Source organism: Panthera onca, chromosome B2, assembly GCF_046562875.1.
Source record: "Panthera onca isolate mPanOnc1 chromosome B2, mPanOnc1 haplotype 2, whole genome shotgun sequence".
NCBI lineage: Eukaryota > Metazoa > Chordata > Mammalia > Carnivora > Felidae > Panthera > Panthera onca.
The window spans coordinates 34,417,685-34,432,004 of NC_138343.1; the positions used below are offsets into that span (position 1 = coordinate 34,417,685).

Genomic DNA, 14,320 nt, shown 5'->3' on the forward strand with positions numbered 1-14,320 from the left:
GAGAGAGAGAGAGAGAGAGAGAGGACTGATATCTGCGTCACAGATGCCATCTGCTGGTGACTCCAAAGCCTCAGCTGAGGTACTGGGAATATTTGCTCAAGGGTGCCAGAGCTGAGCTGGGTTCCATGAAAAGGAGAGGTTGCCTGTGACCCTGCTCCTCATATTCCATGTGCACATTGTCCCCTGGGCTCTAGGGCACCATTATTTATGCACAGTGATTGGGAAAGTCTCCTACAAAAGTAGTCTTTCCGTTTCTGGACTTTGTGAATTAATAGCTTTTCAACTATTCCAAGGAAGGAAGAATATGCACGTCTCCAAGCAGTAGATGACAGTTATGAGATGGAGTTTGGTCTCAATTTCCAAAGCAATTCCCATCCTCTTTCAATCATGCAGAGTATAGACCTGGATTATTTAGTATAGAATAGGTTATGCTGTGGTAACATACAAACCATGAGATCTTAGTGTTATTTTTTTTGCCCTCACAGAGTGTTGTGGGTCAGTGTCTCTCCAGGGCAACTTCTTTGCAAATAGTGCCTCAGGGATCCAGGCTAATTCCACCTGGGGGACTATATTATTTTAACATACAGTCCTATGATTATCACACCAGGGAAAGAACATGGAGACTCACACCCTTTCTCCTATGCTTTGGCCCCAAAGTCACATGGTTCTGCCTAACTACGGGGCACCTGGGAAATAGACGGGAATACATGGACGTTTGGTGAACTTTTGGGATCTCTGCAACAGGACACTTCTTAAGGAGGAATTAATTCTCATGGACACCCAAGCACTCAGTGATCCTAGTATGAGAAATGCTGACTTTAAAAACCTGAGCTTTATTTATGAAAATGTCTTTATCATTGTAAAAATGTTAATTATAACTGCAAAAGGTTAATTTTATCAGTGGACTTTTTTAAAAGAAAGAAGAGGGGTGCCTGGGTGGCTCAGTCGATTAAGCGTTCGGCTTTAGCTCAGGTCTTGATGTCGCAGTTCATGAGTTCAAGCCCCGCGTCAGGCTCTGTGCTGACAGCTCAGAGCCTGGAGCCTGCTTCGGGTTCTGTGTCTCCCTGTCTCTCTGCCCCTCCCCTGCTCATGCTCTGTCTCTTTCTCTCTCTCAAAAATAAACATTAAAAAAACAATTTAAAAAAAAGAAGAAATATTGCTATTAGGTAGTGGTGAGCCCCAGCTCTGCCACTTACTAGTGACACGGACTAGGCAATCCATTTGACATCTCATCTCCCTCAATTTCTCTACTGTAGCATAGTGAGGATTAAAGGAGGCTGAATAACAGAATGATCACAACACTATTAAAATAGAAACAGGGGTGCCTGGGTGGCTTAGTTGGTTGAGCATCTGACTTCAGTTCAGGTCATAATCTTTTTGTACGTGGGTTCAAGCCCTCTGCTGTCAGCATAGGGCTCACTTCGGATCCTCTGTCCCCCTCTCTCTGCCCCTCTCCCCTCTTTCCCTCACTCTGCCTCTCCCCAGCCCGTGCATTCTCTCTCAAAAATAAGTATTTACTTTTTTAAGTGTATTTATTTATTTTGAGAGAGAGAGAACACAAGTAGGGGAGGCACAGAGACAGAGGGAGAGAGGGAGAATCCCAAGCAGGCTCTGCACTGCCAGCACAGAGCCTGATACAGGGCTCGAACTCACGAACCGTGAGATCATGACCTGAGCCGAAATCAAGAGTCAGATGCTTAACTGACTGAGCCACCCAGGTGTCCCAATAAACATACATACATACATACATACATACATATATACATACATACATAAGAAACAAGGGCATGGGCTTGCTCAATCAGTGGAATATGTGACTCTTGATCTCAAGGGTATGAGTTTGAGCCCCACACTGGGGATAGAGATTACTTAAAAAATAAAAAAAAGTAAAATAGAAACAAAATTCTACATAGAAGAAGATGGAAATTCACCAACACTGAGCATAAGCCTGTCATATATTTGAAAGAAGGAAACAGTGAATAAGTGAAAACCCCAAATTATTAATTGTAGTTGATTTCGGGAGGTGCAGCCACAGGACTTTCTTTTCTTCTATTTTTTTCTTATGTTTTTCAAAATTGCTAAAATGAGCCTGGATTGCTTTCATAAGGAAAAAAAAAAACTACTTATGAAATAGTATGAAAAAGAAGCAATGGAGAAAAATACTTTAAAAATAAGCATGTTTGGGGCACGTGGGTGGCTCAGTCATTAAGCATCCAACTCTTGATTTTGGCTCAGATCATGATCTCATGGTTTGTGGGTTCAAGACCCACACGGGGCATTGCTGTCAGTGTAGAGCCCACTTGGGATTCTCTGTCTCCCTCTCTCTCTGTCCCTCCCCTGCTTTTGCACACACACACACTCTCTCTCAAAATAAATAAATCAACTTAAAAAATAAGAAATTTATTGAAAAATAAAAATAAGCATGTTTTACAAATAAAAGCTAGTACTTAAAATTAAATATATTCTGCTTTGTCACGATTTAACATGTTTTTTAAACATCATTTTTATAGTATCCTCTGATCTCTCCCTTCCTAGGTTGCTTGCTTTTAATTAAAAATTTTTTTTTAGGGGCGTCTGGGTGGCTCGGTCAGTTAAGCGTCCAACTTTGGCTCAGGTCATGATCTCACGGTCCGTGAGTTCGAGCCCCACGTCGGGCTCTGTGCTGACTGCTCAGAGCCTGGAACCTGTTTCAGATTCTGTGTCTCCCTCTCTCTCTGCCCCTCCCCTGTTCATGCTCTGTCTCTCTCTGTCTCAAAAATAAATAAACGTTAAAAAAATTAAAAAAAAAATAAATTTTTTTTTTTTTTAGAAAGTAGGCATTTTAAATGATCTAAACCATGAATTGGGGGCATCAAAACACCTACCAGAAACACTTCCATGGGAAACTCGATGGGATACTGATTGAAGGACATTCTGATACATTTGTTGCTTCTCAGGGCTACAACAGCAGTTAGAAATAGTAGGATGCTGGTAGAATTAGCTTTTGGGAGAGTTACACAGTAGTTAACTATGTTCTGAAAGAAAACAAAATTACAGAGGCTTAGAAAGGGGTATGATAATTGCCTAAATCTAGAAGGTGACACTCCCTCAAGATTAGTTCAAAAAGAAATCCTTAGGCACAAAGGTCATTATGAGCATTACTAGCACAGTGAAGGGAAATGGGAGGATGCACATTTTTTTAAGTTGAAAAAGAGATATTAAAATATAATAATGCCCAATAAGGAGAGAATACACTTTATGTGTTTCAGTATAATGGAAAAGGACCCAGGAGTTCTGCTTACAGCCTATTCTTTACTATTTTTTCTAGACCATATATGCTCTTTAGAGTGACTCCTACACCATTCTTTTAAGGGACTACTTAGCCATTTTGTGTTCTTTAGATGTTTTAGAATACATGTCTGTTATGAGGCATGTAATGGGAAGAATTATGATAGATTACAGTATTCTAAAAACCAAAGTTTAATGCAAATCGTGTTTGTTTAAAAGGGCTGGGCAAAATGGTAATGAACTGAGAACATGTTAAATTATAACTGTATATAACATGGTCCAACTGGCATCTGCAATTAATTCAGACTGTAAATCTAGAAGAGCTGAGATTATGTCTAGGACGGTGTTGACTCTGCTCCCTGTGCAGCAGTCTCTCCACTCGGGTCCACTTCCTTTTGGAGGCAAGGGGAGGGCACTGGTATCTCTGGGTGAAGGTAGAAATTACTCACATAGAAGAAGGAGATGGGACCAGAGTGGAAGCTAATCACAATCCCGAAGATGCAAGTCAGCTGGGACAGAATAATGTGTAGTGCCGTGGCCGCCAGGTAAGCGCTGATTGCCGCTTCCGGAAGGTAAGTGGCGATGAAGCCGAAACCTAACAAGCCCATTGATAGCTGTAGAAGGTTCAGATGAAAGAAAACCACAGTGAGAGGCAACCCACAATGGCGTCAATTAGGCACTCTCCAGGGGGCTTCCAACAAAAAAGTTCAGTTAGGCCCCTTGGATAAACTCTTCTCTCTTTTTCTCATCAACTGATATTGAAGATACAAGGAAGTCCTTGGTGTTGATTCAGCAGCTCTGTACAGGCACTAGACCACACTTCTTTCTTCAGGAGCACTTAAGCTAAAGTTCTTGCCCCAGAATCTAGTGACCTTATCAATGTGACGTTAACAGTGACCAAGTGATCAGAACAAGCTTTTGCCTTTTTAAAGCCCCTTTTGTTGCAAGCTTTGATAGCTCCTTTAAGGAGATGTTAATATCCCAGTGAGGAATGTGGCTTTTCACAAAGGAAAAGACAATTTAAAAAACTCCAGCTCAAACTTCTTGGCCTTCGACTTTTGTCTTTACTAAGAATGATTAAACTGAATTTGTCTTCAGGATTACATATAATATAATCTATTATAATATAGCTATATATGTATAATATATATATTATGTATACATATAGTATGTATGTATATGTATATATGTATAATGTATAGAATGTATGTATAATGTAAATATGTATATATGTAATCCTGAAATATATTATATATACATGTATTATAATAGATTATATTATATGTAATCCTGAAGACAAATTTAGTTTCTATAAGTTCAGTGTATATAATAAATGATTTAGATGTTATACATTCATATGTACATGTAAAATACTATATTATAATATATATATAGTATATATTATATATAAGTTATAAACATATTGTATCATATATTATATATTAAATATAATGTTATAACAAAGTATTTTATATGTACTTATACATATATAATATATAAATTATATATGTGTCTTATGTATTTGTATTTCTAAATATATAAAGAATCTAAAAGGTTACACCCCGAACTATTATCAGAAGTTATCTTTAGGGGCGCCTGGGTAGCTCAGTCAGTTAGGCTGGAAACCAACTCTTGGTTTCCGCTCAGAACATGATCTCACTATTTGGTGAGTTCAAGCCCCATGTTGGACTCTGCGTTGGCACACAACCTGCTTTGGATTCTCTCTCCCTCCCTCTCTCTCTGCCCCTCCCCCACTCACTCTGTCTCTGTCCTCTCAAAATAAATAAATAAACTTAAAAAAAAAAAAAAAGAAGTTACCTTTGGGGAATGGAATTGGGGAATGGAATTAAAGGTTGAGGCAATACTTTAAAATTTATGCATTTTTTTTTTTATTACTTGAGACTTTTGCAATCTACCTTTTTTTTTTCTTCAAGTAGGCTCCATGCCCAACATGGGGATTGAACTCAAGACCCTAAGATCAAGAGTTGCATGCTCTACTGACTTAGCCAACCAGGCACCCCCCATTTTTTATAATAAAAAACAATGAGAAAACTGATGGACAGGGCTTCCTGGGGGGCTCAGTTGGTTAAGTGTCCGGCTCTTGATTTTGGCTCAGGTCATGAACTCGTGGTTCGTGAGATCGAGCCTCAAGTCAGGCTCTGCTCTGACCGCGTGGAGCCTGCTTGAGATTCTCTCTCTCTCCCTCTCTCTCTGCCCTGCTTGCGTTTGTGCTTTCTCTCTCTCTCAAAATAAATAAACTTTAAAAAAAAAAAAAGGAAAATTGATGGACAGACAGAGGGTGAGCTCCAATTCCCTTAAGAAGGCAGGTTAAGAAAACTTACAGAGCCTAGTGAAGAAAATGGGGAAAGATAAACAAGTGTTGAACCTACTACTGTTCGCATTTCGTCTGCCACTGCACTGGGACCTCAGAAAACAAACTTGGAAGAACCAATCTTCTAAGTTTAAAAGCTTTTTGTTTCCAAGCTTTCAGTCAGTTGGACACTGGGTCTCTAGAATCTCTGGTCATTACTGCCCAGTAGGCACCACTACTCTGGTCGGGCCAGTTAGCTTCTTGTCTTTTGTGTGATTTCTGTTTCTGTGCTTGTGCACAGAAATTTTTTTTTTCCATTCCTGCCAATCCATGTCCATAATCTCTTTCAAGAGCTCAGGAAAATTCCTCTTCTTCAGGAGATGTGGTGAAAAGAGCATGATTCCTAGGGATGAAGACCTTGGCTTTCGATCCTGGCTCTGCCACTCACTAGCTGTGTGAGCTTGGACAAGTTAACTAAACTCTCTGAGCCTGTTTCCCCATCTATAAAAAGTGAATAATACTCAACATGCAGTGTTTTGAATGAATTACATTGCATAAGACATGTAAAACACTTAGCTCAAATCTGAGAATAGTGACAAATACAAATACATTATCGCTCATTTTTAATACCATTTCTTCCTTCCACCATGTAAGTGGCAAATATCTATAACCATAAAACTCTTTCTTGCTCAGCTGTGATGTAGCACCGGAATCTGTGTTAATATAATTTTGTAGGCAGCCAATGTCAGTCAGTCAGAGTTGGCCTAGGACATGAAACCTATCTGCTATTCTTATAGAAAGCAGGTACTAGGGGCACCTGGGTGGCTCAGTTGGTTGAGTGTCCAACTCTTGATTTCTATTCAGGTCATGATCTCACGGTTCATGGGATCCAGCCATGAGTCAGGCTCCCTGCTGACAGCATGGAGCCTGCTTGGGGTTCTCTCTCTCTTCTCTCTCTACCCCTCCCCTAGCTCATATGCATGTACTTTCCCTCTTTCAAAATAAATAAATAAGCATTAAAAAAAAAAAGAAAGTACTAAAGGTTCAGTGAATGAAGAAAAGTCTCAATGTGTGGTTGTTTCCTTCACAGACAACTCCAACCAACTAAAGGTTATTCCTGTACTTTATATTCTTTTGACACAAAACACTTCACTTTTAGTAATATTAGCTTGAACTTTAAAATTATCTGAAGTGTGGATTCTGGAGGTAGACAACCATCAGTCTAATTCCCAGTTGGGATCTTACTGGCTGTGTGACCTTGGGCAATTCTCTTAACCTCTCTATACCTTTGTTCCCTTAAAATAGGGTCATAGTAATACCTACCTTCATACAAGGAGTCATAAGGATCAGATGAGATGATTAATGTAAAGTGTTTTGAACAGTGACTAGCACGTAGCCTTAAATGTTAAACATTATTATCTGGTGCAGATTTCTTTTTTAAATTTAAACTTTTTATTTTAGATAAGTGTAGTTTGATATGCAGTTGTAAGAAACAGTACAGAGAGATCTGGTGTACCCTTTACTCAGTTTGCCCTAATAGTAGCATCTTGCCGAACTACAGTTGATCCTGAGTACCACAGAGGTTAGGGGCACCAACCCTCCCCTCAAAACACACAGTTGAAAATCCATGTATAACTTTGATTCCCCAAAAGCTTAACTCCTTTTTAAATTTTTTTATTAAATTGTTTAAAAATATTTATTTTTGAAGGAGAGACAGAGCATGAGCAGGGGAGGAGCCGAGAGAGAGGGAGACACAAAATCAGAAGCAGGCTCCAGGCTCTGAGCTGTCAGCACAGAGCCCGATGTGGGGCTTGAACTCATGAGCCATGAGATCATGACCTGAGCTGAAGTTGGACACTCAACCGACTGAGCCACCCAGGTGTCCCTTAACTCCTTTTTAAAAAAGATTTAACTGTAAGTAATCTCTACACCCAACATGGAGCTTGAACTCACAATCCCAAGATCAAGAATCATATGTCCCACCTACTGAGCCAGCCGGGCGCCCCCCAAAAACATAACTCCTATTAGCCTACTGTTGACTGGAAACCTTACCAATAACATAAATAACTGATAAACACATACTTGGTATGTTATGTGTATTACATACTATATTATTACAATAAAGTAGGCTAGAGAAAAGGAAATGTTAAGAAAATCATAAGGAAGAGAAAATACATTTATAGTACTGCACTATATTTATCTTTTAAAAACTGCATATAAGCAGACCTGTGTGGTTCAAACTCATGGTGTTCAAAGGTCAATGGTAATTGTTTTAAATATTCCTGTCATATACATTTTGAATCACATCAGTGTTGTAATTTCGCCTCAACCATCAAACATAATTTAGAAAGCACAGGAGGACAAGGAAAATCTATCATATTCATCCATATTTTTACTCTTTCCATTGTTCTTTCTTCCTTCCAGTGTTCCAAGATTCTTTCTTTTATCATTTCCTTTCTGTTTAGAGAACTTTCTTTAGCCTTTCTCTTAGGGTAGGTCTGCTGGTAGCAAATTCTCTTAGTTTTTCTTCATGTGAGAATGTCTTGATTTCCCTTTTATTCTTGAAGGATATTTTCACTGGGTAAAGGATTTTGGATTGACAGTTCTTTTCTTCAGCAAATGGAAAATATTGTGCAACTTCCTTCTGGACTCTATGGATAAGAAATCTGCTGTCATATGAGTTGTCCACCCCCCCCTACCCCATAGGTAAAGTGTTTCTCTCACTGATTTCAAGATTGTTTTCATTGTCTTTAGTTTTCAGAATATTGACTATGATTCGTCTTAGTGTGTATTTCTATGGATTTAGTTTTTGAAAATTTCTCAGCTTTTTGAATCTGTAGGATTATGTCTTTTGCCGAATTTCAGGAGTTTTCAGCTGTTATTTCTTCAAGTAATTCAGCCCCATCTTTTTTCTCCTCTCTTTCTGGGACTCTTGTGATACCAATATTAGGTATATTAGGTATATCATTATCACCCTACTTGCCTCTGAGGTTTTGTTCATTTCTTTTTCCTGTCTACTTTCTCTCAGTTGTTCAGGTTGGATGATTTCTATTGCTCTTTCTTTGAATTCATTCATTCTTTCCTCTGTCTCCTCTATCCTCCTATTGAGTCCATTCTTTCCATTTTGAATTTTGGTTATTGTATTTCTCAGCTCTAAAACTTCCATTTGCTTCTTCACACTTTGTTTATTTGCTGAGAGTTTCTATTTTCTCACTTGTTTCAGGAATGTTCATTATTCCTCACTGAGGCATGTTTAGGATGGCTGCTTTAAAATCTTTGCCAGAGGATTCTAACATCTCTGTCATCATAGTATTGGCATCTTTTCACTGTCTTTTTTCATTCAAGTTGAGATTTTCCTGGTTCTTGATATGACAAGTAATTTTCAGTTCAGTTGTAGACATTTTGGGCACTGTGCTAGAAGATGCTAGATCTTATTTAAATATTCTGTTTTAGCTAGCTTATTTTGACAAAGTGCTGGCAGGGGAAGGGGCAGGTGCCATCTTGTTACTGCCTATAGATGTAGAAGCCCAGGTTCTCCCCTCAGTTTCCACTGACTGCTGAGGCAGTGGGGACTCCTCATTATTGTCGGGCAGGGGTGGGAGTTCTGGCTCCCCACTAGCCCTCTGCTCATATTATCCTGGCTGGAAGAGACAAGAATGTCTTTACTTCTTCCCACTTGGCCTCCATGGACACTGCAGCAGAGAGGGTTGTCCCCTTTATGAGGCCATCTCTGACACCACCCCAGCAAAGGGTGGAAAGAGTGTCTCATTACTGCCCAATGGGAGTGCAAGTGTTGACTCCCTATTTGGCCTTCTCTGACAACCCCCCAGTTGGGAGTGGGTGGGCACCTCATTACAGGTGGGTAAGAGTGATATGGTCTGGGCTCTTCAGTTGGCCTTTGCTGGTATGAGGGGGCTGATACCACGGTTTTGTTTTGTTTTTCCTTGGTGTTTGTCTGGAGTATAGTAGTTATTATGTAAAATAACTTTTCAGTCTTGCTAGCCTCTTCTTGGTGCTGTGGCTATAAAGAACAGACATCTGTTAGGGCTTCTTTTTTTTCTTCCTATTTTTCTTTGTCTTCACCTATTAGCATTTTGGGTTTCTGGCTTCTTCAGCACCAAGTCTGAAATATACGAGGCAAAAAGAAAACCCAGGGAATTCATCACTGTGTTGTTCCTTGGGTCCGGTGGTTCTGAGTCAGTTTGCCCTCTTCTCTCCACTTTTCAGAGTGTTCTTATGTTTGCTTTATGTATAACGTTCCAAGGTTTTTAGTTGTACTTAGCAGGAGGAATAGGGAAAAGTATATCGATTTCATCTTCCTGGAAATGGAACGTCTCCTCCTTTATTAACATTTTTTTTAATGTTTATTTATTTTTGAGACAGAGAGAGAGAGAGCCAGACGCGAGCAGGGGAGGGGCGGAGAAAGAGGGAGATACAGAATCTGAAGCAGGCTCCAGACTCTGAGCTGTCAGCACAGAGCCCGACACGGGGCTTGAACTCACGGACTGCGAGATCATGACCTGAGCCGTAGTCAGACGCTCAACCAATTGAGCCACCCAGGTGCCCCAATTAAAAAAAAATTTTTTTTAATGTTTATTTATTTTTGAGGTACTGACTCAAAAACAAATGAGTTTTAATGTTTATTTTTGAGGGTGCTGACTGCCCATTATTTTGTCTTCTCTTACAAGACTGAATTTTTTAACCACAGGAATTATATTTACTTTTTTATTTTTGATCTCTGTCAAAGTACCAAATTCATTATTTCTGTGCCCAGTAATTATAACATATCGATGCTTACTATGTGACAGGCTCGGAGCTGAGTGCTTTACATGCATTTTCTCATTTAATCCTAAGAGTCCTGCAAATGTTATTATTTCCATTTTATACACGAGGAAACCAAGGCTCATAAAGGTAAGGTGATTTAGGTAAGTTATATAGCTGGTATCAGGGTCGGAGTCAGCTCACTCTGGGAGCCTGATGTAGGTTCCCAATAAATCCTTACCTAATAAAAGATGGTCTCAGGAGAGATCAGCAAAAATTAGCTAGAGAGAGGATTGATCGGTTGAGAAGAAAGAGAAATAAAGCTAGCATATGTGACATTAGGTCAATGGATGAAGCTTTAGATGGTAAATTCTCACAGAGAATCAAAGACATGCCAAAAATAAGTTTTGATATCTTAATAAGTCATGGATATTATTGTCCTTTAACTGTGCTTCTGTCATTGAAGAAAAGAACTCCAGGTCTGACTCTAATGCTTACTTAACCCAAGATATAGTATGTGAGCCTACAAGTGCTATTCTTGTTGAAAAAATACAAAGAATTTAAAAAACTTTTTTTAATGTTTATTTTTGAGAGAGAGAGAGACAGACAGACAGAGCACGAACAGGGGAGGAGCAGAGAGACGGGGAGACACAGAATCCGAAGCAGGCTCCAGGCTCCGAGCTGTCAGCACAGAGCCTGATGCAGGGCTCAAACCCACAAGCCGCAAGATCATGACCTGAGCTGAAGTCAGACGCTCAACCGACTGAGCCGCCCAAGCACCCCAAAAGAATTTTTTTTAAACGTGAAATCGTGAATAGAACTCTAGACCATAGTCCCTGGAACCCTTCTTTAGCTTTATGGAAGGGACTGATGAGACTGTTCAGTATCTCATCCTGAATCAGTGGTGGGTGGAGGAGGAAGAAGTTTCGTCACTGAGGAGAGTGTATCTACACATCCCATAGGCTTCCCCCAAATAAATCACTAAAGTTCCACATACATCACAATGGATGACAGGACCAACAAAAGGAAGAGGTCTGTTTGTAGCTCCTTTGTTTATTTCAGGGGTTCAGAGACTCAGATCCTACCTGAATAATCCCAGTCAGAAAAGTTGTGGATGCCACCACACTCAAGGATCTGTTATAGTCCTCAAAGAAGGAGGGCTTAGAAAAGTCATCCTTGATGAAAGCCCCCAGAATCAGGTGGCCACTGTTGAACGGGTACAATCTCAGGACATTGATCATCAGAGCACTCACAAGGAAGTAGGAACCTATGAAAGAAGGTGTTTGGGCAGAAAAGAGAAGTTTAAAACAAAAATTTTTAGTGTTTATTTTTTAAGAGAGAGAGAGAGAGACTGTGAGCAGGGAAGGGGCAGAGAGAGAGGGAGACACAGAATCCGAAGCAGGCTCCAGGTTCTGAGCTGTCAGCACAGAGCCCAACATGGGGCTTGAACTCATGGACTGTGAGATCATGACTTGAACCTGAGTCGAACCCTCAACTGACTAAGCCACCCAGGCGCCCCGCTGAAGTTTTAAATGCAGGTAAACTGACATATTGGACAGAAGGAAGGTATGGTGTGATGTTGTTTTGCCTCTGACCTCAAGAACTTTTCTCTTTTGAAAGTGGCCACTGAGAAGTAAGAAAGAGCAGAGGAAAGAACTCTGGTTCCACATGCTGTGACCAACTCCTAGCATTTAGGTCTTGGTGTCCACATATTACCCTCTCTGCAATGGGGGCATATGGAGTGGGATCAAGGGGAAATTGCATATGAGGCTCAGCCACTTTACCTGGTCTTAGAGACAGTAAAAAGTGAGATGGTGCTGAGAGGATCAGAAAACAAAGCTAATCAATAAGAAGAAGAAGAAAAAAACAACACCTAACACTTATGAAGGATTTACTAGGTGCAAGATGACACTGAGCTTAGCCTGTTTCAAACATAATTTCATTTAGTCCTCACATCGACATGTGGGAACAAAGGCAAATCTTACCTTTAAACTACCTAACAGAAATAAAACTCTAAGTGCCTTATTATCTGTACTTGGAAATGATTGCAGTGTGCCCCAGGAGCCTGGAAATATGGCAGTAAAAGTGTCCTCTCAGTGTCCAAATGTAAAATCAACACATAATGGATTTTAGTAAAGACGTGGGATATTGTCCTTAAAAAAGGCAGGGTAGCACTCTGCATCTAGGACAATGGGATGGTAACCAGCCTCAATATATAAACACATCTGGAGAAAAAGTGTGTCAGTCAAAATGGTCAAGGTTGCCTGGGTGGTCAGTCGTTCAGTGGGGAAGCGCAGGAAAAGGCACTTCACTAGGCAGCTGTTGGCAATGCCCTTCCAACATTATTGGGCGTTTTGTATTTGATTTCTATGCCGGTTTACCTAGGCGAAGAAAATGTGCTGCTTCTATGACCTTCAACCAGTGTGGTGCCTGTAACAATCATTTCTAAATATAAATTAGGAGTCGGACTTTTGACTCAGGGAAGGGACGTGCTTATCCTTGGATTTGAATGCTTTGATTACCGTGGCAGCATTTTCTTACTGTAAATTATAAGCTAACACAACTATTAGAAAGTAGGCCCATGGACTTTGGTTATTAAAGGTCCAGATGAAAGATGGATGCACTCTAGGAATACTGGCAAAATTGCCTCTGAATCTTCCAGGTTGAGGGCAGTCAGATTTCAAACGTGTGGTAATTTCACCAAGGGAAGTACCTCCTGCCACTTAATTCCTTTGGGAAACAGCTCGCTGGCCGATTTGTCTGGAGGTGGCATTAATAATGACACACTGGAAGTGTTCAGTCTCTAAAATCTGAACACTGAAATGGATAGAATGTCCATCTTCTGCCTCCATTTTTTTGTACCTGAAACATAGTTTTAATTTGGGTTCTTGGCAATAAGGAAACGATTAAGACAGAGACTCTATCCACCTCCTGTGGTTCCAGTGCTGAACTCACCAATGGACATTTGATGACACGATCCAAAAATGACATAAATTACTGAAGAACAGAAAGCTGCGTAACAGACGTTGAGAGGAGGAATCAGCTGCCTTGCCAGCAAACTAAACGTCAGGGCTGAAAAACAAGATAATTTAAGTAAGCAAAGGTAGGCTGGCTTTTAAAAGCCACCCTGAATAAAAATTGTAAAGAATATTTAAAATAAAAACAATCCAGTATGTAGCTGACAGAGTGTGGGAACAATATCTCTGGATATAAGGCTCTTAATTAGCAGCTTTATCATCTCCTTTGATTCCTAGCTTCTACTTCTACTACATGCTTTTTACACCTCAATTCTAAATCAGAGGCTTAAACACCCTTCACTGCAAGGTCTTCATGCTAATCATGGAAAACAGACATCATAACAATGAGACCTCTAATTCCAACAGCTCAGAAGCAGCCCCATTCCACCCCTAGTCTAGTTAGCAGAAGACCCTGGGAATCCTCTAGGACTGGAAATAAAGCTGGAGAGCGAGGCAAGGATCCCACTTAACTGACATGATTCCAATTTGGTATGTGTTGTCTCTCTTCCATATGCCAATCACTCCAGTCTCTTCTTTCAGCTCCTTCTTCTATGCTTACTTTCTTTTCTTTCCTTTTTTTAAAGTTTATTTATTTTTCAGAGTGGGGGATGGGTAGAGAGAGAGAGGGACAGAGGAATCGAAGTGGGCTTTGCACTGACAGCAGAGAGCCTGACATGGAGCTTGAACCCACGAACCTCAAGATCATGACCTGAGCCGAAGTTGGACACTTAACCGACTGAGCCACCCAGGTGCCCCTACTTTTTAAGAAGCACCATGAGAATTCGGAAGTTTTGAAGCAAATGGATTAACATGCATGGTGGCATCCTTTGATGTCTCAAGCCCACAGCTCCTGCCCTGAGGGCCTATCTTCAACTTACATCATACTGTGTGCTCATCTGAATTCAGTTATGAGTTTAGTGAGCTGATTTAGTGTCTTAGACAAAACAAGGCTCTCTCTCTGTGT

At 40.3% G+C, this 14,320-nt stretch overlaps 1 protein-coding gene across 3 annotated transcripts in view; it reads right to left on the reverse strand.

The window, feature by feature from the left end:
- SLC26A8 (solute carrier family 26 member 8) overlaps nucleotides 1-14,320 on the reverse strand; it is an 84,430-nt gene that overhangs the window by 40,365 nt on the left and 29,745 nt on the right. For 2 of the 3 annotated variants that reach the window (XM_060615316.3, XM_060615317.3), the window contains exons 4-7: nucleotides 13,295-13,411; nucleotides 11,425-11,606; nucleotides 3,717-3,881; nucleotides 2,865-3,014 (exon numbers count right to left, since the gene is read on the reverse strand). In XM_060615316.3, the coding sequence (XP_060471299.1) occupies nucleotides 2,865-3,014; nucleotides 3,717-3,881; nucleotides 11,425-11,606; nucleotides 13,295-13,411 (614 nt within the window). The remainder of the gene's footprint in view (nucleotides 1-2,864; nucleotides 3,015-3,716; nucleotides 3,882-11,424; nucleotides 11,607-13,294; nucleotides 13,412-14,320) is intronic. The other variant, XM_060615318.3, reaches the window with a different exon arrangement.